Source organism: Lepisma saccharinum, chromosome 1 (genome assembly GCF_977018435.1).
Source record: "Lepisma saccharinum chromosome 1, izLepSacc3.1, whole genome shotgun sequence".
NCBI classification, from domain to species: Eukaryota; Metazoa; Arthropoda; class Insecta; order Zygentoma; family Lepismatidae; genus Lepisma; species Lepisma saccharinum.
In genome coordinates, this window is record NC_139229.1 from 8,728,842 (window position 1) to 8,755,012 (window position 26,171).

At 37.9% G+C, this 26,171-nt stretch overlaps 2 protein-coding genes across 3 annotated transcripts; one reads left to right on the plus strand and one right to left on the minus strand.

The window, feature by feature from the left end:
- The first annotated feature begins 414 nt into the window (after positions 1–414).
- LOC145982734 (uncharacterized) lies at positions 415–1,984 on the plus strand. Its single transcript, XM_083116283.1, has one exon. It carries the CDS (start codon positions 487–489, stop codon positions 1,819–1,821), a length of 1,335 nt encoding a protein of 444 aa, XP_082972409.1. The 5' UTR covers positions 415–486; the 3' UTR covers positions 1,822–1,984.
- Positions 1,985–3,939: 1,955 nt separating this feature from the next.
- On the minus strand, positions 3,940–25,823 carry LOC145992517 (putative acyl-CoA dehydrogenase 6). Of its 2 annotated transcripts, none has more exons than XM_083128886.1 (8): positions 25,595–25,823; positions 22,780–22,900; positions 20,566–20,695; positions 19,238–19,352; positions 15,718–15,877; positions 14,488–14,627; positions 10,469–10,661; positions 3,940–5,592 (listed from the first exon to the last, which is right to left on the minus strand). In XM_083128886.1, exons 1-8 carry the CDS (start codon positions 25,598–25,600, stop codon positions 5,312–5,314), a joined length of 1,146 nt encoding a protein of 381 aa, XP_082985012.1. In that variant the 5' UTR covers positions 25,601–25,823; the 3' UTR covers positions 3,940–5,311. The 2 variants fall into 2 exon arrangements, with proteins under 2 accessions (XP_082985012.1, XP_082985011.1); XM_083128885.1 differs by having other exon boundaries at positions 3,942–5,592; positions 25,599–25,823.
- Between the last annotated feature and the right edge of the window lie 348 nt (positions 25,824–26,171).

The window sequence follows — 26,171 nt, forward strand, 5'->3', positions numbered from 1 at the left end:
ACATGTCCCGCTATTTTGATATGTCAAGTTAAAATTAACACCCTGTATATATATATATATATATATATATATATATATATATATATATATATATATATATATATATATATATATATATATATATATATATAAATATTTAAAAATCCCAATTTTGCATTCCAAATTCCGAGATGATGTTTTTTCTGCATGTGACAGCTAGATCGTTTACTGATCCACTAAGCCGCTTGGTATATACCTGCGACTTTCATGTTTTGATTAGACGATCCTTTTTATAGGGTTGCTTGCCTAATGAAGTAACGAGCCTGCTGGTAACATATTTCCCATCAGAAAAAAAGTATATATTTCAGTGCTCACTATTCTTGTTAGTCTAACAATTATTTGTTGGAACTACAATATTACTATGGATATGGAGAACCAAACCTGACCTGAATTAACACAATTTCTACTTAGAAGTATAAGACTTTTTGGAGGACAAAACTAGAAACCATGGCTGACAACGGACAACAGGTTGCAAGCGAGCAAGGAAGATTCCAAATCATTGATACCATCTGGAATTACATTTTTCGCCCATCATCCAATGATGGGAATGTGCCTGGAAACACGGAGAATCTAAATCCTCCACCGGCCTCCTCTAAAAGAATTACAATATTACATTTGAATGATGCTTGCTTGAAAAGTATATTCGCTTACTTTGATTACCAGTCCATTGCAGAGTTGAGATTGGTGTGTTCAAGATTCTTTGTGGTGGGTTCAGGCATGCTGAATGCATCTTTTAGGGCATTTTGCATGCAACTACCACGTGAAGTCCAGTTTGCTGAGAATGAGATAAAGGAAGCTGAATCTGAGGATGAATCAGCGTTACTGATCAAAATGTACGACGTTGTTGACATACTGAAGTCCATTGTTCTTGTCCTGTACGCTACATTCGAGAGGCATATCCTAGTGCAGAAAGGAACCTTTTTTGCTGGAAAATTCCTTGATGAGATGTTGAAGGTCCTTGACCACATCCATTCGAAAGCTCCCTTCGACGACCCAGTGGATCTTACCAGGAACATCCGTGAGATGGCGTGCAAAGCCATGGACCACTTCGAGCTTAAAATAAACAACGAGCTGGATCCTTTAGCGTCCGATGGAGCTAAGGCATTGGAGTTGGTGGGTAGTTACTTCGAAGGGTCGGGTGGAGACATAGTGAAGGTTTTTCACAAGAATCTGGGGAAGATCGTGCCTACCTTGCTCACCCCACTGCCTCGAGATGGTCGGGAGTGGATCTGTGAGCTGAGAAAGCGTGTCTTGTCCTTAATGATCTCAACGAGATACCACGATAAGGCTACACATCCAGAGAATGTGGCAGAAGAAGCAGAAGGGACCGATGAGTTGCAGGCTGGTTCTAGCAGCAGTATGGAAACTGCAGAGGATGAACCTGCTGAGAATCCAGGTCAGCTGACACAAAACGATGGCAATGCCCAATCAGAAGCAGGTGAAGATTTGAAGACTCGCGGTGATATGAAAATTACAGAAGCTCAACCTGAGAAGATGTGTCAAAACAATAATGGTAAAACCCAACCAGAATTCCTATCTACAAACGGAGATGAAAACGTGTTGCCTGATAGTTCCAGTTCCAGCAGTGCCATGGAAACTGTGGATGCCCAACCCGAGAGTTCAAATCCTGGCACTGCTACAGGTGAACAGAAGTCGCACGATGAAGAGAATGAGAATCATCGTGTTCCAGATCCTAAGGCAAAGAACAAAGAAAATCGTAAGAGAAAACATGTGCACCCAATAGATAAAAATTCTGACGAGAAAGTCCAGCGTACATCTTAAACTTTGGAAGAGAAAATTCTTCACAGAGTTAAGAGGAAGTTATTGGAAATGAATGTTTAAAATAGAAACAAATAAACCCCAAAATGCAGTAACTAGAGAAAGCTACGTTCAGATTTCATAATTATTGAGAGTAAAGATGAATAAATTCACAGGCAAAAGTTCATTTCATTTCTTGTTTATTTGAGAAGATCAGCCACAATTTAAGGAAACAACAAAACATTTTTCCATTTGATTTATTTTCATATACTATCAGTTGTTACTGAAAAATTGTCATCACCACACGAGACTCCTACAAAAACCCTTTAATTCTTAAATGAGAAAAGTAATACAGAAGGTTGTTCGCTTTATATCCGACCATTTTTGACAGGTACTCACCTTAACAGATACAGTGCCGCCACCACCGATCATGTTCTATTGGACCCCCAGATTGTGGACTATTGCCCAGCATCACAGTTTCCATTGCAGCAAGCTCCGGTGCCGGACAGGCATGGGAATTCTGTCCCAACTCCTCCCTGCAAGCTTTCCATAGACCATCCACGGTACGCAGGCAGCACTGTTGAAGACGTCATTTCAACAGTCCAAATGCGCAAAAATCCATTGGACTGGCATTGGGGCTTTTCACAGGATGTCTTCAAACGGAATGACACGAATTCCTAATTCCTCTGCCATTTTCTGATAAAAACGTAGTGATGTTCTGGAGGTACGACTCGAAGCCTTGTCCATATGGATCATCACCTGGTTCGCGTCCATTCCATACAATTGTGGGATGTCTCTCCGATAGATAGGTATCAGAATGGAGTCTTGGAAGTATCTAGCATTCACCTTCACGTTTTTGTCCACCTTGCGTATCATCATATCCTCATATCTGAATGCCGTCACAACCATAAAGCCACGAGGGGAACTTTCCCTGCACTGACGAACAAAGTTGCTGCGCCCCTTGCCGTCAATGTCACAGTATGTGACACTTTGCTTGCAGCCCTTCTCCTGGTGGTTTTCGTGAGTGAATGTTTCGCAAGGAGAGCCTGTTGTGTGTAACGGGCCACAATAGCTTTCGCAGTAGTCACCCCGAGTGTTTCACAATGCGTACTTATGAAAACTTAGCATGGAAAAGGGCCATTACGTAACCCTCCCAATACCTGTTGATTTTCGGCACCATTTGATAACATTCACTACCAACACTCACGCACCTACAAGGTCAGACACAACACTGCTCGCGCCAGCAGACCCATAGTTCCAGCATGATATGCCAGGTAGCAGCACCGGATGGAAAATGGTCGGATATAAAGCGAACAACCTCTGTATACAATCTTTTTCTCTCCACATATCTGAATAATTACAATTTGGATTTTTAAGTAGAGAAATATTTTTTATTCACTTGGATATGAGATCATAACTCATGCAAATTATAACCAATTTACGTAGAGCAATTTATTTTACAAAAATATGTGTTCTAGTTCCTTTTATGTTAATAAATATGTCTAAATATTTGCTGAAGAGAATTTACTTAAAATTTTATATTTCGTACATTTACAAAATCTTTTCTATGGGTTTGCAATCAGGAAAGCAAAATATGTTTATATACTGGATTGACATCTGAAATAGAGATTGTTTATTTTAACAAAAACCAAGCACTGGATATGTTGTCATTGTAAATAAAACATCTCGAGACTCAGTGTTGTTCTGGGTTCAAGACTATGCGAGTAATGGGATATACAAAACTGAATAGCCGCTGCCTGCTGACTCTCGTCGTTTTTTCACATGGTGCACTGGCTGTTGACAAGACATTGTACTGCACATACGTATGAGCTCTGACTTCTATGTAGAAATTTCCACCATCTTAATGCACCTCCGAGCTCGTATGTGGACCTTTATGAAGGGTATTATCCCATGTTTGTGTAGACTTGAGAATAAATAGAAAAATGCAAGGCCCAACTATCCTACGAGAAGAAAAGTATTGAATTTGGCTTTCAAACTAGGTTTAACACGCTAATATCTATACTATAGAGCGACCACAAATAAAATAACCTTTCGCTAAAATCCTTCGTGCACCTTCCCCTTGATCCATTCAGCTCAAGCCACAAGGAAGCATGGTTCACCCTGCCCCTCCCTGCCTCGTGGAAGTAAGGTGCACAGGAGTCGAAGGTATGCGCAGGTTTATCTGCCTGTGGTTCCACTATACTTCTCACAATGAGTGGCTATTGAAGAATAAATGCTACGATGAACAGAGATTCAAACACAGAACCACTGGTATCTTGGCAAACAGGATGTATACCTCAGATCTCACCATGACTATACTCTCTCCCCGTTATCTCTGGAGCAAGGCCATGCATAGTGGCAGAGAAGGGGGGGGGAAATCGAGTGGGCAGAGCGAAGCAGTACACGCTGCTGTGAAGGCTGGTAACTGCAGTCACTTTTCCCACTCCATGCAATTCCGTTCCTCTCAATGTTCAACTAGAGAACCGTCTCGTGTCACTACTTGCGCAGACTTGTTTTCATTAGCTTGCTCCAGAGATCGCCGAGACAGAGTATAAGGGAACTAGCCAATCAAGGGCAGAATTTTATACCATAGCACCATCAGGCTGCACAAGCCTGCGTTTGATTGGTGAAACCTTCAAGCAACACATGTTGCATGTTGCTTGTGTGTGAAATCTCCCTGAGGCAATATTTTAATATCTTGATAAAGTGTTGCTATGACAACTAATATCAATTAATATGAACCAATATATATTTATTTCTCATAAAAACTTAAACAATAAATGTGTATAGCACGCATGCTTTGAATCATTTACATTAACACGTAGGATAAATGCATATAATTACCAGCATTCAATATCAGACTCTACCTGTATAAGGTTTGAAAAGACCCATGCTGTACTGCATGAGAATTCTTTTAATCACAGGTTTCCTGTCCAATAACAGAAAAAAGATATTTCCACAGCACCCTTTAGATGGCAAACACAAATTAACAACATACATAAATAAAAACCACACATTTTCCTGCAATGTTTATGAAAAATAACACATATCTTTAAAAAAGGTATCTCCCTATCGATGTTACAAAATATACAATATATGTACACATAAAATGTAATTATCCCCCTGGAAAAAATTAAACCAATAATTGGATGCTTTTATAATTGCCATCACTAAATTAAAACCAAAAGAAATATATAAAAATGATCTGAACAGAAATATTAGGATGGGTGCGATGTAACGTAAATGTTTTTTTTTATTTTATTTTAAAAAAAGAATTATCAAAAGAATCAGAAAACTTAAAAAATTGAAATAGGTGGAATAGAAGAACAAAACAATAAAGTCTTCTTCTTTACGTAATTTCTAATATACTCTTAATGAAGGGAACGGCACATTCATTGTGAAATTGGATGAAGACCATTCTAACATATCTCACAGTTTCAACGTGAGTGATGGCAAAAGTTGCCCATATCCACATGGCTTCCGAACAGCTTGGCACAAAATGACTAACGTTTTCTTAACTCAGTTTTGTTTTCGAGTCTGAATCTGCTTTCACGGTCGGCTTTGGTAGAATTCCCATGAGCTTACATATTATAGACAGCATGACCTCATCCGCTCCTCCACCAATTGAGAAGAGCCGCATGTCCCTATAGAACCGGCTGATGAGGACGTCATTTGTGTAGCCCATTCCTCCCCAGAACTGCAGGCAGGTGTCTGTAACTTCTCGTGACAAGCGACCAATTTTCAACTTGCACATGGAGGCCAGCTTCGTCACTCCATGCCCTTGATCATACAATTCTGAAAGACAAATATGGTATTTGATACAGAAGTTGTAATGTAGAAAAACTTCTCGACTTTTGCAAATATTATTACAAGCACTTGAATATTCATTTGTTTATGAGGTCATATGCTTTCATGATCATACCAAAAGGTTAGTTATACAACTTTACATGTTTTCCCAGGGTGTCTACTCACCGGGAATTGCTTGAATTCCGGGAATTATGCGTGAATTTTTCTCCGTATATGTGAAAAATTGCAACTTAAATTAATACAAAGAGTTCATATTAGGTTAGTCAAAAAGTAAATGCAATGTTTCTCTTTTCTTCCGTATGTTGGCTGTACAGCTTTCTGCGCTCGCAAGCCGATAGATAGTATCGTTGTCTTCGCCTGTGGCAGGTTACAGCGTTATCACTTCAGTTCGCCCTGCAGTGTTGCCAAGTAAACATGGCTGCGCCACTGCCCGTGTGCACCACAGAAGAACAGCGTCTGTTTTGTGGTCTGAAGGTGTACCAGGAGCTGAAATCCATAGAAGACTTTCAGCACAATACGGCGACAATGTTTTACCGCTGTGAAGTGTTTACCAGTGGATTGAAATGTTCAAAAGCGGTCGAACAAGTTCGGAAAAAAAAGTCAAGCATCAACATTCTGCAGGAAAGGTAATGCTCACACTTTTTTGGGACTCAGAAGGGGTAATTATGGAACATTTTGTGAAAAGGGAGACAACAATAAACAGTGAACGATACAGTGATATGCTTTCGAACAAGTTGAAGCCTGCAATTCGAAGCAAACGACGAGGTCGATTGTTGGAAGGCATTCTTTTGTTGCATGACAACGAGCGTCCTCATACCGCCGCCAACACCGCTCAAACTCTTCGGAATCTGGGCTTCGAGGTGTTAGAGCATCCTGCATACAGTCCCGATCTAGCTCCGTCGGATTACCATCTGTTCGGTCCACTTAAAGATGCTTTAAGAGGCCGGCGATTCAACAGGTGAAGGAAGCGGTGCATACGTGGCTTGCTGCTCAACTGAAAACCTTTTTTTTCTCAGGGTATCGGAAAGCTTGTGGAACGTTTGACCAAGTGTATTGAAGTTCAGGGGGACTATGTTGGAAAATGATATCATTGTAAGTTTTCTATTGTGGCTGTGAAAAATTTAAAAAAATGATTGCATTTACTTTTTGACTGACCTAATATATTTACAAATGCCCCGAGGCAAGTTTTCACAGCTTAGCTTTTATTTTTACCGAAGAAGGAAAGAGGAAGCTGCGCGTGTGTGTGTGTGGGGGGGGGGGTGAGAGGCGGTAATATGTAAGTTGACATAGAGAAAAAAACATGTGCTTGGACCCTTGAATTTTTGGAAAGTTTGGCTTGAAAACCGGGAATTATACTTGAATTTTATTTCCGGGCGATAACTGTTACTGTAACTGTTATTGCCCGGAAATATCAGACGACACGGACCCAAACGCACAGTTAACAAAAGTGCACCTAGCAGCAGCCGAAGAACTACAAACAAAAGACGCACGCCAAGCAACAGTACAGCAAGTTCCAGCGAGGATGGTGGCAGCGGCCACTGAAATTAATATAACGAAGAAGAAAAAACGGTTTTGTGGATAAAGTGAGTACTAATTTCTCCGTATTTACATGTTTATTGTAAAGAAACTACACAATATTTATGATAGAAGAAAATGTTGTGTATTAATGGATATGAAAACTCTCAAAGTTTACATACTTCACAAAGATTCTCAAATATTTGATGTAGGATTCGTGTCTCACAGTACATTGATGAGGACATCCATGGTGGAGTGGTTAGCACAGAATGATATGATGCCAGGGGTTCCGGGTTCAAATCCCAGCCTGGACATGGATGTTGTTTGTGTGTGTCCTGTCCCACCATCAATTCCATCACTCATTCTCATAATCACAATTAGCCAAAAATGGCAGAAAATACACGTAAAATAACATAATTCAATCAACCAAAACTAGGGTTACTAGACGTCTGGTTTTTCCCGGACATGTCCTACATTTTAGCCTTATGCCCGGCATCCGGGAGAAATTAAAAAAAATGTCATAAATGTCCTACATTTTGAGAGTCGCATAATATTAATTAGGACAATACGTGTTTCAGTTGAACAAAAATAAATCATGCAAGTTACTCCGAAACTCAATAGTGGAAGTTATTTTGATTCAATCATTGCCCAAAAAGGTAATAAAAGTTTATGCTAGAAGAACAACGGAAGCAATTAATGAATAAAGTTTTGAGGCCACACATTGATGATGTAACTGTTCAATGCATGAGGGTAATTTCTTGCCTTGGGGTTGATACCGATGGAACAAGATGTTTCCCCATTCTTATTTATTATTTGGATTGTAAAGCAGGGGTATAGAGAACAAAGTTATTTAGGGTGTCGACCAGTCATGATAGTCAAGAAGAAGTAAAGAAATAAACAAGTAGGTCCAGAAGTAAATAAATAGTCAAGAAATTTTACTTGTGGTCAAGAATTTTTGCTATCACAATGACTGATTAGTTAATTTAGTTTACCGTATTTACTAATGTATAATGCACACTTTTTTTCCAAAATTTTTGCCCCCAAAAACTGTTGTGCGTATTATGCACGGAATAATTCGGACAGCCAACATGAAACCGTACAGGGTCATTCCATCATTTTCTGAGAGCTGCATTGATTTTTCATGTTTAGGGAACCCTTATCATGTTATATACCATTAGAAAGCTTAAATCCTGCAGTTTCTGAATATGGCAACAGTATTCAATTCAAGATAGTGACACGAATGTGAAATGTGGTTAAAACAAGCTCATCACAAAATAAAGAAACATTTTGATTTTTGTGATACTTTGGATGAAAGAAAAGATAAGGAAAAAGAAAACAATAATTAAAATCTATTACTGGCCAAATAATATTATATATATGGAGTGCAAATGTCTTAATGGAAGAAATATTGTGCTCCTAACTGCTAGTTTGAGGGTCCTGAATGTGCCTCCTATAAATGTTACGTTGTGCCTCCTATAAATGTTACATTAGTCATGGAAAAAGTATAGATTTTGAAGGTTTTTTTTGGAAAAAGTAAAAAGTAAATGAGCAAAACCATGTATGAAAGTTTAAAGGCTGTGTCCACAATTTTTTACTTTGTAATGTAATGTTCTGGAACACAAAGAAAAGCAGTGGAATTAGGGAATTCACCTCCTGTCACATGGGATATGTATCAGCGGTATTTGTTGAGTGAGAAATAATAGAAAATAACTTCTTGAGCCCTGCAAATCCATACGGTAATCTTGATCTCACTTTCTACTATTACAGAATAAAGTCACACATAAAAACAAATGCAAGCTGCCTTTGAAGGTGGTCGTGGGTTTGAATCTCAGCCTGAACATGGGTGGTATTTCTGAGCACCCTTTCATCAATGTCATCTCTCATCCTCATCTTCATAATTAGCCACAAGTGGCAGAAAAGAGAAGTAAAATAAACCAAACCCTTTGAAGGCTTCTCTGATTTTGTCAACATTCGCATCTAATACATGTGGCCATCCTGTGCCCCTCTTTCTACACACAGAACCAGTCTCTTCAAACTGATGGTACAAACAGAAGAGGTTTTTCTGAGGTGGTTGGTCTTTACCAAAGTGTGTGTGTGGAAATGCAGTTTTACCACTGTGATGGAATTTGTCTTTGCTAGCTTGAACACAGCATACACATTCTCCCGCTTTTTGGCCATCTTGCTACAATAGTGAATAGCAACCCTGACCAAGCATCAAAATACATGTACGTAGAGTTGGAAAGTTTTCCTATCCATTGATGACCAACATGTTCTTCTATTATAAATAGTTTCTTTATAATAAACACATCAAGTTGTTTCATTCATTTATAATTATCCTTCATATATCAAAACCACAAGTGAGTAAAGTTGAAATAATGTAGATTGCTGAATTTTGTATACTCTTCCAAACGTAATCTTATGTCTCTGGTTTCGGTATATACATCTCCCAGAAGATAAGTAAATTAATATTTCAGTGTTTCTAATATATGCAGTTCAACAACAAGAATGTATAAATGGTGAAAAAAAAATAATTTGGTGGGGAAAATTTTGAAATAAGTATATAAAATTGATTTCACAAAAAAATACACAACACAGTATACATTTACATCACATACAACACATTCCTGAATTTATGTTATGTTAAAACAATTTACAGACTTTAGTAGCATAATGTAAATGACAGGAAGCTAATGAGAAACATTACTTTGTTCACAAAACAAGAAATGGTACATAGATTACCATGGTACTTCATTTACAAGAATATCCCATGCACCTAAACTTCGCTATTTTACTTGCATTTTCTTCAGTATATTTTTTGTTAAAATTTATTGCATTTGTGAAATGTTAGTTCAGACACGTTACACAGCAAAATCAATTGCTGAGTCTAGGTAATGTCATAATGACAAAAGTTTCCCACACAATAGAAAAAAAAGCATTTGAGATAAACATCGAAGATCTAAGGTATCAAATCATTAAAGGTAAAGCGACACCAGGAAGGCATGTGGAGCAGACATATCTGGAGTTAAGATTCCCACATTCACTCTCTCGGCCTTTTTTGGAGGTGGCATGATCAGCACCACGTTCTGGCTGCCTTTACCTCCCAGGGTTGCCCTACATATATATTGATTAGAGGAACCCCAGAACCGTTCTATGCAGACACACGGCTATGGAAATCCCATCCGAAATAACCAAACTTGGGTTTCTACCGTGGCAGTTAGACACCCTCCTGACTGGACCACCGTGCCTCTATTTCATATTAGAATGTCGAAATAAGAATACACAGACTTGGAAAACACACTACAGAAAATCCAACTGCATTAACATAAAGAAAATGTTCCCTTGTACTTACCAATAGTCCTATACATGAGGGATCGTAGACACTCGAGCTCGGTTGCTAGCTCAGCTAGTCGAAAATGTACATATTGGTAATCTAGAATGGACTGGCCGAATGCCTGCCTCTGCTTTGTGTACTCTATTGTCATCTTGATGCACTTCTCAAGGGCTCTCAATCCCATAACACATGCCAGCCGCTCTTCTTGGAACTGGAAAAAGAAAAGAACATCATTTTAATAGAGAATAACGGAATATTCTATGGCTGAGCTGATAATATTACATTGGTAACGGAAAGTAATTGTTGGAATTTAATCACCGATACTGGCTGATACTTAGTCCAGGTCTCCAAAAAAGGCCACGTGACAGTTTTGTAGTCTAATTATGCTCTGAGAAATGTGTTATGTGATTAACCCTGAAAGGACAGGCCATGTCACAGCAGGCATTTCCCTTAAGGATGGCTTGTGACACCGGTGTCACAAGCAGCATTTTTGCATAGTATGTTACTTTATTTAACATACTGTAACTTGGATAATGATCTGAAATACATGTTTTGAGTTCTGCACGCGTCTAGAGGTATGTAATTAACAATTAGTAAAGTATAATTTCATTGTTACTATTGGGGCGGGGGACGATGCCCTAAAAATGGATTTTTTTTTTCAGATTTATTTTCATTGGTTTCAGAAACTAGTTACTTTCCCTCTTTTTCTTCTTCATCTAACTAATTACGGAATTTTTCTTTTTTCCATCAGGCTTATAGCTAAAAGTATAAAGAACAAAACGAGGTATCATTTGTACCTCTAATGTTCTTAGTTCCGGAAATATATTTCCCGCTGAAAACACGTTCGGCGTTAGTGCAAATACCTGGAAAATCAGCCTCAGTGTTTAAGGATTAAATGATTCTCATGTGAAAATATGGACTTTTTAGAGCAAACTTTGGGTAGATTGATATGATGTAGTTGCAATGGAAACATACTGATCAATATTTATAAATATTCAGAACTATTTGTAATTGTTACAACTTTTTTATGCCAAATTTGCTCTATTTTGCAATTTCGAATACATGAAAAATTTATTCAAAATATGTTACAGTGCATACATAAATATTTTTTGCAGCAATTAACATTTTTCGTGGTTATGACAATTGCAAAAATAATTTATGTTCCTTTAGATGAGCCAGGTAATAGTAAAAAATCAAGACACAATATAAGAAGCAAGGTGGTCTGTCGGGATAAGGTGAGACTTCTAGGAATTTTGACTTCCTTTTCAATATGTCCCCACCAACAATAATAACATGCTATTGTGAAACTAACTCAACCTGACCTAATAGTTATAACCAAGGACATTTAGTTCTCACAAATGATGAGGAATCTTAAAATGCCATGCGCAAAATTTACGTATAAAGTATTAATGAAAATCATTCATAAGTAGTAAAGATGGAACTGTAGTTGTGGAAATTTTTAAATTAGTTTACAATATTTACACTTCAATTTAAAATTCTGCCAAGTCTTGTGTCTGGTTTCATTCAACACTTACAGGTGTGTGTATGAGACATTACTTGAAATGATGTAGATATGGCCTTTGGGTCTTCCTGACGGCTGACAGTGTAATCAAGGGGTCGTGAATTGATTGATTTTCTTTATATTACTTCGCTTTTTGTGCCACTGTTGGCTAATTGGCGAGGATGGGGATATGATGAATGGACCCCTACAAACATCCATGCCCAGGCCAGGATTCGAACCCGGGACCCCTGGCATCGTAGCATGCAGTAGCGTAGCGTTATAGTACGCCCGGCGTTCCCAGATTTAAAATTTCAAAAATACGTAAATGCTGTGAATATAAAGTAAAACTTGACTAATTCCATATATGTTTGACCTTCATGGCATTATAATAGCTATTTTTCGCGATCCGCTTGCAACGCTCCACTCTCAACACACGTTCTAGCATCTTTTTTCAATGCCTTTCCTGGCTGGACGCCGAGCAGGTTCGGCGTAAAAGACTCTATATTCCTTGCTGCCTTTCTGGAGGGAAAGCTTCAATTCCTACAGCACGCGCGTAAATACTGTCTCATACGCCAGCGTACGGAGCAGCAGAGGTCTACCGTGATTGGTTCATGTGACCGTTCCTGCCTTCTGAAGCAGACGACAACGGTAGAATTCCTACCTGGTTCTTCGCGCTCATGCAACTCGTGCTATGTGATGCTACAATACGCAATATTGACTAACGTAACTTTACCAATCTCAAATATACCGCTTCTTAATGACCACTGCATTGTATAATTTATCGCAAGAACAGCGATGTGCATTAGAAAATAAAAGATCAACACAGTTTTTGTCAAATAAGTTGAAGTCCTTGTGGTAGAAATTCAGCCTGTGGCTGCTCCACCACTTAACCTGCAAAACTATTATTTTTCTATTGTTATTATTTTTTCGTTATTATCTAACTGCTTAATATTGTGTCAATGGAAATGTTTACCATTCATTTGAAAACTCTTTAACATCGAATTGTATTTGGACAAAATTATTTTAAAATGTTTATCAGCATTCTCAAGATGTAATAAACAGTGGTCTGAATTACTAATCGGCACTGTTACGTCAGTAGAGTGTACGATATTTAGATCATCCACCTACCTCCGTGTCAGAGTGCTTTGCACAGTGCGCCAAGACGACAGAGGTCCCTGGTTCGAATCCCGGCGTGAGCACGGATGTTCTTTGTCAGTGTCCCTTCATCAATATCATCACTCATATTCATATTCGCAATTAACCAAAAGTGGTAGAAAAGCGAAGTAAAATAAACCAAATCAATCAGTAGTTGGATCATCCACAACAATGACGTCTACTGTTGTGCACAGGCGCTTGTGATTCAGGTAGGTTTTTAATGACTTGCGTCATGCAGAAAGGTATAAAAAAAGGTATAAAACAACAGAGTTCAAAACATTTGTGGCATAGTGAGGCATCTCATTTTCTAGCTAAAACATGCATGGATGATGTTTTATTGAAAACCCAGATGACTTCAGGCAAATAAACAATACATGTGGCGACTAATACCATAAGTAAATTATTAAGCAAGAAAGGGCTGACCCTTCCTTCGGACTTGGCGTTCCCACCCGAAATGTCCATGCTACGCCACTGGTAGCATGATGTGCTAACCACTCCGCCACGGGGGCCAGCTGGGAGGGGTGGTCCTGAATTCAAATTATGGTGAAGACACATGGTAGAGTGGGTCATACCCTACTTTAAACGAGGCCCTGTCCTGATTAGTCTATCTGAATTTCAGGTGGACTTAAAATTTGCAAATATGCCTTTCTTGGCTTCGAACTGACAGTTCCTTTGTACGTTCTAAATACGTTTATATGGTCAATCTGGAAGAACAGATTTTTTTATTCAAATTTACATTTGGATATTCTTCTCTCCTTCATCTCTATTGTTTCCTCCTTCCCTTATTTGTATTTTATTATCGGGATCTAAATGTAGGGTGAAGAAAAGGTACTAGCGAGAGGTTGTGTAAATAGGCTCAGACCTTTATAAGTTCAGAGTGACGCCTCCGTCCTCCAGGTACATACCTGCGCTCTTTCTTCCACGATGTTGACTCACTCAAACCAAATCCAAAACTGAATTCAAAATTTCCTTCCGATCTTCTCAGATCGGTTTGGTTGCTTCGTTATACAAATTCCAATACCTGTCGATTCATATCCGTCTGTCAGGCTGGTACCTTTCCACGGATGAGGCAAGTAATGGAATTTGTACGGTCTGCATTCCAAACTGACGAGAACATCCTGTCTCCGTAATGTTTCGTTTTCAAGTACACCTTCTAATTTTAACCTACAAGTCAACACTATTGTTGTTCATGCAGAATCACGTTACTTGCAGTCGGTAGGGGAGAGGCTGCACCATGTTGTTAGTCCTGGGCTTAATACTTTTGTCATTCAATGTTCGGATAATAAATCAATTTGAATTTAAGACTGCGCAAGAGGTGCAAGGATGAAATGGTGTAACCTGATCAAAAGGAAGAACTAAAACAACATGTTGCAACACCTACCTGCAACATTTGATAAATGAACCCCATGCCATCATCTCCAATGATGTGGCTCGCAGGTACCCGAACATCTTCAAAGAATATCTGGGCTGTATCCGAGGACCTCATCCCAAGCTTATCCAATTTTTTTACAAGGTGCACGCCTGAAATGCAAGGAGCACTGGTAAAGAATTAACCTCTCAAAGAATACATACATTTTATTGAAATAAGATATCTACAAATTCCATGCATATATTCTGCACTTATGCTGTTAGCCTTATACAAATTGTACTTTCACCAGGAAACTAGACAAGAGCATTTGAAATGGCTGTAGCTAGTGATAATTCAAATGAACCATTTCACTATAGCATACTCAACAATTTCCCCTCACCAAAATAAAAATGTTACCATAATGAGGAGGGGCAAATAGCCATAAGTTTTATTTCACTTTCTTGTAGCTAATTGCACTTGGCCCAAAGTTAAAGTTGAAGGAAAAGTTACGGACCAATGCTTGCATTTTCAAAAACAATTTTTTTTTAAATTTCTAACATAAATTGCACGCATTTGAAGACATTAAAAAATATTATGTTAATAATTGTTCGTTAAAAATACAAGTTAAAGATGTGTGTGTTTTGTGTATGTGTCTGTATGTAAGCCATTTCACAAAAAAAACTCACCAAATGGCAGGAAATTTTAAAGGGTTCTAATTTAAAACTAGAGCGAATATTCCAAAATGCAGAAATTAATTGAACAACAAAAACTACAAGGAAATACGATATTTTGCCAACACAATACTTGAACTGTGTTTACTGTGCCCAACCATGAACCAAAGGTGCCATGTACAAAATTTAATTCCAAATCTGAAGACTTGGGATGGACACCATTAACCATATATTAGATGTGTCTTACAAATCTTTTTTTTTCTGGTATCATTATTGAATAATGGCTAGCTAAAAAATAGTACTGAAAAACTGAAAAGCATTTATGAAATCCCAAAATGAACAGAAATATTAGCTATTGAGTTACAAGAGTTTGTTTCTATTTTTCTTATTTTATATGCAATTTTCTGCCTTCGTAGGCTAATAAAGAGGATGAGTGATGATTAGATGATTAGACAAATTCATGCTCATGTTGGAACTTTAAATCGGAACATCGTTGGCATGACCATGAGTCTACCACTTCTTGCCAATATAAGAACGTGAAACTAAAAAAAAATATATTACCTATTTTTAAAATGTATGTCTGGTAAAGTACCTGGGGATTTCATGTCCACACACACAAGTGACTTATTCTTGTGGGGAGCTCCTTTCCTTGTATTGACTAGCAGACATATCCAGTCAGCCTGGTGTCCGTTGGTTATCCACATCTTTTGGCCATTGATGATTAAGTCATCTCCTCTTCTCAGTGCTGATGTCTTAGTAAAAAAAAAATGTTTGAATGTAAAACAATCGCACTGTATAAAATTCAAACATGCACATATATAGAGTAGCAGATCTAGGGGGTTAATGGAGTTAAAGCTCCACATGGGCCTAAAACTTCATTTAAATCAAGTAAAAGGTCAAATACGTGAAAAGACAGGGTTGGCATGTTAAAAACACAAGTATTTAACTATATTTTTAGATGTATTTAAAACAATTTGTTATTGTATAGTATTTGGATAATCCTTTTTTTCATATCTTAATGCTTATTGTAAGATAGACAAGAACAGTTTAAAAAAAAGGTGAACATGGGTAGGAGGCATAAATATCACAAAAGACCACTATTTTATGGAAAACAAAACTAAAAATGGGGTACGGTCAAGAATTTCCCCAAAAATGTATTTTTAAATTTTGACTCACTTCTGCTTGCCCCCTAATTGGCACACATGTAAGAAAGCAGTTTTTATCTGTAGTACATACATACAACTGAACATTATTATCGTGTCAAATTCAAGATTCTACAATAATACTTGACTCGAAGTAATTGTTGGCACCAGTGGTCGGAAGTAGCATGCTACTTGTAGTAGCGCTACATTTTGAAAATTGTAGCTGTAGTGAAACTACAAAATTCCTGTAGTTGTAACGATTTTTTTGCTACAGCTAGATTTCTTCCCAGAATTTTGAATGTGGCATCAGCGTAAAAAAAATCGACAATAACGCTTACTTTTGCAGGAGGTTCATAAAGACAAAGTCTATTACATCGAAATACATATAATCTAAATTATGAATATCTTGATATCGAACGTTATAGGTATTCACGTAATTTATTTCATTAGTATCTGAATAATTCTAATATCCAGATAACTAACTGACAAATATGAATATATTCAGGCTAACAGCTACGGTTTTTTAAAACTGCATCGCTCAACATGCCTCGTTTGCGACACCTCCAGAACAAATCCTGTGGATATCCATGGTGTAAGAGACAGCAAAATGTCATTAATTACTGTGTAAAACACAACTTGCAGTGCAAAAGCAAGCGATCCATTCTCCACTACAATGACAAACCAATAGTGCCAGCAATCAATGACTCAGTACATTAACAGCATTGATCATTGTCAGTATCAGCAAGAAATTACTGTTACAAGAACAGTAGTCATACACTTTCTGGAATTATAATTATTTTCGTCGCAATATTTTTTTCACAAATTTTAAAATTACAATACATATTGAACACTTGGGCTTACATGTCAGTTTCCTCAACATATTTATTTATTCCAAGTTTCAGATACAGCACTTTTAAGGCCATTTTACACTGAAAACTCTATGATATTTTAAAAAGTATGTACGGTTATTGACTTTCCTACTTTTTCTTTGCTTTTCTGTAACTTTCACCAATCATGACACTGAGGATGAATGTAACTCAGAAAAGAAAGAGACCAAACCTTGCAGTGCAGGTGGAGAGCTAAATGCCCCCTTATATTGTTGGGTTTTGCATTACAGTCATTGAGGAACCTTTGTTCCATAATGCACAGAGCATACAAATTTACTCTTTATGTAAATTAAAGTGAAATATTAGTGACACTGTAATCGAAGAAACCATTCAATAATCAATGGATTCCTATTTGTCGAGTATCAAACAACTGTTTTCGACTCAAAAAAATTCAAACAATTTAAAAAATGTACACAGTAGTCTGCAGAATGTTCTACATAAACAGTACAATGTCTAAAGTGGAGCAGGAGTCTTCCTTTGTAGCAAGTAGTGTCCGAGCTGAGACTGAAAATGTCAGGACACGAATTAAAAGGAACGGACTCTCTGATAGCCTTGCATCAATGGTTATAAAATTAGAATTGCCAAATATTGCAGACTGGATACTTCTGGAACCTCTCTCTTCCCAGAAACAAGCCATTAATTTGTACAAGGACAAAATTGAAATTCTTGCAAAATTTGAAAAATCATGGGTATGGGCCTGCCATATGGTTATTTCAAGTTGTTTTTTTTTATGCAGAAGTAGCAGAAAAGCAGCAAGTAGCAGGCTACTTTTTGGTAAATGTAGCTGTAGCGAAGCTACATTCTTGCAAGAGTAGCTTTAGCTGTAGCAAAGCTACATTCTTGCAAGAGTAGCTTTAGATGTAGCAAAGCTACGAGGGATGATCGAAAAAAAAGGTTACAAAGCCTATTATGGCGTATGTGTTAGACGTAGCTGGAAGATCAACACACCTGATGATGGAGGGCACTCATCACTAGTCCTCGATGTAATCATCTTTTTTGTTCAAGCACTTGTCACAAAGGTAGATGAGGTTTTCCATACCAGTTGCACAGAAATCCACATCAAGGTCTCGTAGCCACCGTGAGGCAGCTCTTTTGACATCACATGTCAGATAATGGTGGCCAGCCAACCAAATGGTAGTCCCAGCTCAGCTGATATTGAGCGTAATGTTCTTCTTCTGTCCTCACGAATACACTCATCCACAAGAGCACAGTTCACGTCAGTGGTTGAGGTACTGGGCCTACCACTGTGTCCAGGGTTGTCATTAACAATAATGGTCCGTCCTTCTTTGAAGGCACGACACCACTTCGCTACATGTTGCCTTGAAATTGTCCCCTACCCATACACCTCCACAATCTGCCTATGAATGTCAGCAGGGGTAGTGTTTTTGGCCCACAGGAACCGCACCACTGCCCTCACTTCTACTGTTGACCAATTTTCTAGACGAGTCACCATTTTAAATGTCCACTTCTCGGGTATACATGGTCAGAATCCGAAGTCCTCAAACTCGCAACAAGATAAACATGTTATTAATTTACACATAAATTTTCGTTACGTTACAGTGAATAAAACAAAAGTTATATGCTTTCTAACCTTTTTTTCCGATCATCCCTCGTACTTTTAAAATGTAGTGTTCTAAACACTGGTTGGCACCAACTCTGCTTATTTTACTATTTTATTTTTACAATAAACAAGCGAACAGTGTTTAACAACAATGGGCACATAAAAGTGCCACATTTAGAATTCTTGTATTTTGTTCTCTTGGGTGAGAAGATGGCACAGGATTAACCAAAGAGAAATGCTTGCAAAAGAAAAGAAAAGAAAAAAAATGTCTTCCTAATCCTCAAATTGCAGTTGGTGTGAAGGGGATTCCAAACTTTCAGCTCTTAAAAGAGCCTGATTCTTCACTTTTATTAAAGAAGAACACTCCCTCTTTCCTTGCTTAGCATTTTTCCACTCAATTTTACACAATATAAGTTTCAAGTCTTAGTAAATTATGTTTTGAATGTTTATATTATTGTGGCAACAGTGAGACACACAATGTAATGTGGTGTACAAACACTTTTTTCAAAATATGGTGGTTACCTTTATATTTGCAACATCAGATCCTGCCCCAGGTTCACTAACTCCTAGACAGGACACCACATCTCCAGCAATTGTCGGTGCCAAGAACTCCCGTTTCAGTTTGTCACTGCCAAATCTACAAAATATAAGTAAAGGAAAAAATGTAATTTAACACTAGAACGTTACAATCTGAAATGGTATCAACAGTTCAAAATAATATACCTTTTTCACTATCTTTCCTTCATTCAACACCAGAAAATCCAATTCAGAGAGTTAGGTCCCCATATGCTCGGGCATAAGTCATGGCAACTATTTTTTTCTGAAAGTTAAATGGTGGTACCACAATATGATCGTATGTCCCTGAGAACATGACACCTGTAGTATGTGGACACATCACTAGATGGCACTGTGATGAACGCTTATTGTACAGAGGACAGTGGTAACTCATTGTTAAGTCAACCATCGTGCCACGGCGTGAACAGCATATGTGTATCAAAATAGCCATTCTTTGGGAAAGAAATGTCACAGGTAGCTGGTGGAAACTGTGGGAGAACAGTGTCGCATGACATACTGCAGTATGGACCTCTTTTGTTCCTGTGCTTTCAGACTTGTAAACACATGTGGCATGATGCTCTCTTTAATTATGTTTTCTCGCTTTCCTATCCAAAACCTGGTACACTAGATCTGCACTGTTCATACATTCTACAATACCATACACTGCTCCCTAACATTTATATACTTCAGATTTTCGTGCTGGTCCCGCATTCTCGCAAAAAAACATGTTGGCAAAACCCTCATATTCAGTGGCATATTATCCCATGTTATGTGGTTGACTGGGCACTGGTAAACCAACTTTGTCATTTTCATAGCAATTACCAGAAAATTTGAAGTTTTCGGACTTCTGCATCTGCTTTAGTTGCATGCCTGTATTGGTGCTTTGTTTCTATTATATGTAATTAATATATAATAAATAAGACTGAATTGATTAAATTGTCGTTTCGAGTCCACGTTATGCACAGATAGGCTAATCGAGACTGGACCTACAGTTTAAAGTGGGATCCGAACCACTATGTGCCTCAACCGGGTATCGAACCCAGGATCCTTGATTACAAAGCAACAACGTATATAATAAGAATTGTTGCAGTAAACAATTTTCAGAATACACCACTGTAAATACTTCTGTTTCTGCATTTCTTTTTTTGAGCGAAATTCCAAGAAAACTATTTTTCTCCAAACTGTACTGTTTCAGAGGGAAAAGAGTGCAGCTTATATATGTATATAGTCTACATTAACATATAAAAATTTAGTATGAGACTTTAATTGAATCATTAAACCGACCCACCCCTTACCTAATTAGAGCTGGTGTCGTAATATCTGTTTGAACTCCAATCGCCATGGGGATGCCACCACAGTTTATACCCCCCAGTTCCTCCAACATGGCAGCATGGTACTTGTAGCTCAGGCCCATTCCTCCATACTCTGAAAGTGAAAGCCACATATATACAGATATTCAGGTACAATATTAACATGTTTCTACTACAATTCTCTGACTTGGATTTTTATATATCACTTTGACTGCTTGCAATATGCTACAAGGAAACTGCACAACATTTCTTATCTATTCATAATATAATGGCTATTCTATGGTAGGTGTGCAAAGGCGAAAAAAAGAAAATGATGGTGTTCAATTTAGAAACTTCCTCATACATATCTCATTATCTTTGGACATTTTTAAAAATTTTGATTTGCTTTATATTACTTCACTTCTTATGACACTTTTTGCTAATTTGCAAAGATGGGGATGAGTGATGATGGACACTGACAAACATCCATGCCCAGGTTTGGATTTGAACCTCAGACCCCTGGAATCGTAGTACGATGTGCTAACCACTCTGGCATGGGGGCCAGCCTATCTGCCTGATGGTGTAGTGGCAGCGTCGTCACCCTGTAATCAAGGGGACCCGAGTTTGATACCGAATGCAGGCACATAGAGGTTCGTATCCCACTTTAAACTGTAAGCCACGTTCCGATTAGCCTTTCTGTGCATAAAGTGGACTTAAAACAACAATGAAATTAAATTCATGTCCACAAACACAGTACTGACACAGAATCTTACACACAGTTAATTATGGATTTCTTCCCTTGGAGTTCTGGAAAAAAAAACTAGGTTCGTCCCACCCCTCTCTGTACAACTGAAGCCAATACACAAGTATTAGCTAATTTTGACTATCATCATGATGTGTGTACTATGTGGAAGGGAGACTGATATATGAGTGCCTTACAAAAAGGTCACTCCTAACGCTTAAAAAAAATTCTTACACCAAAACTTTTTAAAATACAAAATACTCTGCAAAAATATGCAACTTTGGATGGGTCTAGTTCTCAATAGAGATGCGTTGTAAGAATAACAATGATTTTTGACAATTTGACGGTAAAGGGGTCTGAAAACCTTGCTATTATTCAGGCTTTTTAAGAAAACAAAAACAATAAAGCATATATATGATTATCCCTGTTTTTTATATTATAGAATAAGAGGAGGGATGTGGGAGCAAAACAAATTAATTCAGAAAGGTTGGCTTAGTGGTCAAGTATGTTGAGTGCTGGACTCAGTCACACACGAGGCTTCTCTTATGGCATTGTGATATACTGGTTGCATTTGCAGGTGGCGGCTGAAAAACAGTGAATTCGGCGATCAGTTGAATTTTGTTTGACTGACATCGGGTATTTTTGAGTCACAAGGCACCGAAAGCTGTGAGTGGGATGAAACAAACGAGTGTCGGATACCTCCACATGTTGCCAAACATACTGTAAAGCGAGAGAGTTCTAGACAACAATATTGGCGCCACCAGAAATCAACAGGCGTTAATGGTACAACTGCGCACGTGGTCCTGCAGAACGTCCACCTACAGGTCTGTATGCAACTGGCATAAACAGACGTACACTTGGCTTTGGTAGAGTGATGTTACCACTACAGCTTTTACTTCGCAACTGAGTTTGTTACCACCCATCGAGCCACACAGGCCCAAAGACGATTGGTGGACAGAAATAACAATGAAGGTCAGCTGCGAGTTGGAAATGGGACCACTATAGCATACTTACATTGTAATGAAGGGGTCCTGGGTTCAATGCCTGTGGAAGCACATACTGGTTCAGATTCTAGTCCCAATTAGCCTTACCGTGCATCACAAAGTGGACTTAAAAACAGATCCAATCCAGATCAGATTGTTTTGCATAAAGTGGACTTGTAAACTAAAACAAGTAATCACACAGGTTCAACCCTTGGCATGGGTATTTCTGTGCAAGTAGCCCTTCTCCGATTTCACCTAATCATCATTCATCCTCATGTAGTCATTAGCATAAATAGGCAGACACACAACATAAAATAAGAAAAAATAAAAGTACAGAAGAATAACACGTCATTTCAGAACCTCTATCCTCCACATACAAGTCCATCCAATATATATTTCAGTTTATGAAGGTTGAAAATAAGAAAGTACGTTTGAATAGCACTGAACAAGCTGCACCTTGAAACAAGAATAAGTTTCTCTACTTTAAGAACACACCAGTTGGTTTGTTGATGCCCAGGAATCCTCCCGTGCCTAGCTTCTTGAATATCTCATGAGCAGGAAACGACCCTTCTGCCTCCCATTCTTCAACATGTGGGTTTATATCACCTTCAATTATCTGAAAAATACAATGCATCACTTTAGATCAGTGCTGGAACTGGGAATTCTTAGCTCAGGGGGATGCTCAGTCAAGTTGGGGATAGGTGGAGGATGCTTGTATTATTCAGCACGGCAACAATGAAGCAAGTTTGGGCAGAGATGCCCCCTTCCCACAGCCACTGACATGTCATAATACCCATAAAGTATTTAATTATGACAGGGGGCGTACTTCTATGGGATTAGTGAAAGTTACTTTTTTAAGCTTTGCTGAACACTTTACCTCATCTGCCCCCAATAAATTCTTCTCTTTCTTCATCTAATGGATTAAATATGGTGCACCTAAGCTAAAGTTAATGAATTACACTGCACAACAAATTTGAAGACATTTTCTGTCCTTTAGATGAAATCATGTGATTTGGACTAAACAAAGGATACAGAATGGAAGTGTGAAAACTGTATGCTTCTATTGCGCATCATTTTCATTGGACAGCCACCTTATTCATTGCTACAAGTATGTGTGAAAGGCACATTACAATACAGCCAGTGTCTAGGGACAGCATGAGATAGACTTTATGCCACATAACATTTCCCCCCATGAATAAAATTTATCAAGCAGAGGGTGGAAATCCCCCTTACAGTAAGAAAACACAGTAACAATACCTACGAACATGACGTTTTGGAGCATTTTCGCTAGTACATATCTGTAGGGGTCTCCCTGATGATAGACCACGTTCCAACGTCTTGTGAAGCACTTTTCAAACACAGCAATGTCCTGGTGGAACCTTTCCCAATGTTATCACTGACTCATCCCAGGTTTTGCGGGAAAAAGCCCACACGTGAGTCCAGAAAGTGTAATTTGCATAGCAAATGTGGCACCCCATGACATGAAATCAGTGCACCATGTCACGAACAATGGCTTCATAATTTTGTGCTTTCAAATTACCCAGGAAATTAGTGCACACCAACTTGAATTCCTGCCATGCTGGGTCAGAAAGTGTAGAATCAAACGCACCATCATGAAGAACTGTTCTAATTTGTGTGTTAATAAACACACCTTCCATAACCTTTGCCTCACTTAAGCCAAGCGTGGGAATTTCGTTCAGAGGTACCTGAAAGCTTGGCCTTCCAGGCCTAGTGCTTTAACGAAGATTTTCATCAAACCAAGCTTGATGTGTAATGGGGCAGAACGAGTCTGATTGATTGATTTTATTAAAATTTTTTGGTTGCGTCGGCATGTGTGGCCATTTTGTACCCTTCAATATATGCAGGGAAATATCCCCTTATCTAAGATTCTTACTTAAAATGAGATGATCTGCATATATTTATGGTAATAATAAAGGAATTTTACGTATATATTTTCTGCATGAGAAAAATTAATAACTAACCTTTTTTGTAAAATCAGATCTCTTTCAACCTAACACGATGCTAGGGGCAAAATCAAAATTTAAAAATTATGCTAAATAGGCTACCTAGGTATAATACTACAATCTACATTGTCTGAAGTAATGAATATTGGGACATTCCATTTCAAATCAGGCAAGCAACCATCACCAATTTATATATACAGTGTTTATTTTTCAAGAAAATATTTGTGTCTCAAACCATTCCTAATATTAATTTCTTGTCATTGACATAAAGTAATGTTGTAGCTCTTTCAAATAAAAAAGACCAAAAGTGCTGGCCACTTGTCGTTTCAATAGTATAACTTTGAAAGTAAGCATTTTTCATATGACTTTGAAAATGTACACTTATCTCACTCTCTGAGGTATGTAACTTTGTACTAACAAGCTACAGGAAAAAGGTATTTTACATTTTAATATATGTCTGAACACTATGTTCCATTCTTTTCTTTCTTAAAAGAAATCTGAAATTATCGTGGCAGACACTATCTAATTGGAAATGAAATTGTCAATAGGAGTATGGTTCATTTACAACTTGCAATCACCTACTTGAAGACAATTTTAGTGACTTACGTTTAGCTTCTGTCTTTGATTATATTTGATCAGTAGTAGAATTCAAGAAAAGTGCACAATAGTATATTTCATTACTCTTCCAATAAATCTTTGCCATCGTTTTAAAAATGACAAAATGGCTTGTGTAAAACAGTACAAATTCTGGATAATGCAAGAAAGTTTTATTGTGTTTGTTTCTACATGCATTTCATAACTTCACCAATCATTCCCACCATCATGATTAACCTAGAGAGAAAGAAAGCAATAGAAGACAAACTCACAGTAATACAAAGAAATACAATGCACAATCGTATTACCATAACATAAAAATGCCTCTATAACTTTTTTTTTTTCAAATTCGGCGGCGAGAACACATGATTTGTAACAAGTGGCAAACTGATTCGAAATGACAAGAAACGCGAAAATACTGTTAGATAAAATAGAAATCAATGTAGTGGTGATATTTATATATTCCTATGCAAAGTTAAAATATAGAAAATATATGAACATGTTTATTATGCGATTTTAATGTGTCTCCGATCTATGAAACTGTCTGTTACCGTTTATGTTTCTATAATATCCAGCATTTTAACAATTATTGTGTAATGATTCGGTTTTAAAGTATTAAGTTGGTTCTAAAATTGTGTGTCATCTGAGCCGCCTGTTTTTCACTGAACTTTAGACTTGTTAACATTTTAAGTTCAATACACAGTTATCGCACACACATGATGCTACTAGCGTCATATTTGACCTTTGCTTACACACATGTCTCACTGATCGCTGAATTTCTCTCTGCTGTTCATTATAAAATGAATCTTCTTCATATGTTTCGATGGAACTGCTACACCACCGGTTTTGATAAAGTCCTATTAAACCAGTCTTCCTTATGCTTCCATTCACCATATAAAAACAACTTCGGCATATTTTAATATTTGTTGTAAAAGACTTCACTACGTTCTGCAACATCATTTCGGCTGCTAACCAAAACAATTCTCGCAAACACACAGACTACTAAAAGTTAATCGAAGGCAGTATTCGATAATCGAGTATGCTGAAATATATTTTTCGAGAGAAGTGCTTGCTGCTACAACTGTTTCAAACATTCCCATTGGCTGGTAGCTTTTTGGGTAAGTCGAGTGTCGCCGCGTCTCTCCCCCTCCTTGAAGCGATATGCAGCAGCAGTTTCCTATTCAACTATGGACCGTGTTAAAAATATAAACAAAGGGTCTTGGAGTGCGGTCTTCAAGTCGTGGACTGGAAGTACACGTCTTTCGAATTGCACTTCGACTGCAGCGCCAAATACGATCAGTAGATAAAACTGAGTACTCGTTGTTTTCC

Excerpts from the sequence above, each read along its gene's own strand:
- LOC145982734 (XM_083116283.1), top strand. The coding sequence starts at position 487 with ATGGCTGACAACGGACAACAGGTTGCAAGCGAGCAAGGAAGATTCCAA.
- LOC145992517 (XM_083128885.1), bottom strand. The coding sequence starts at position 25,802 with ATGATGTTGCAGAACGTAGTGAAGTCTTTTACAACAAATATTAAAATA. Across the intron at positions 19,353-20,565 it reads ACGACACCAGCTCTAATTAG|ATTTGGCAGTGACAAACTGA; the intron begins GTAAGGGGTGGG and ends TATATTTTGTAG. Across the intron at positions 14,628-15,717 it reads TGTGGACATGAAATCCCCAG|GCGTGCACCTTGTAAAAAAA; the intron begins GTACTTTACCAG and ends CTTGCATTTCAG.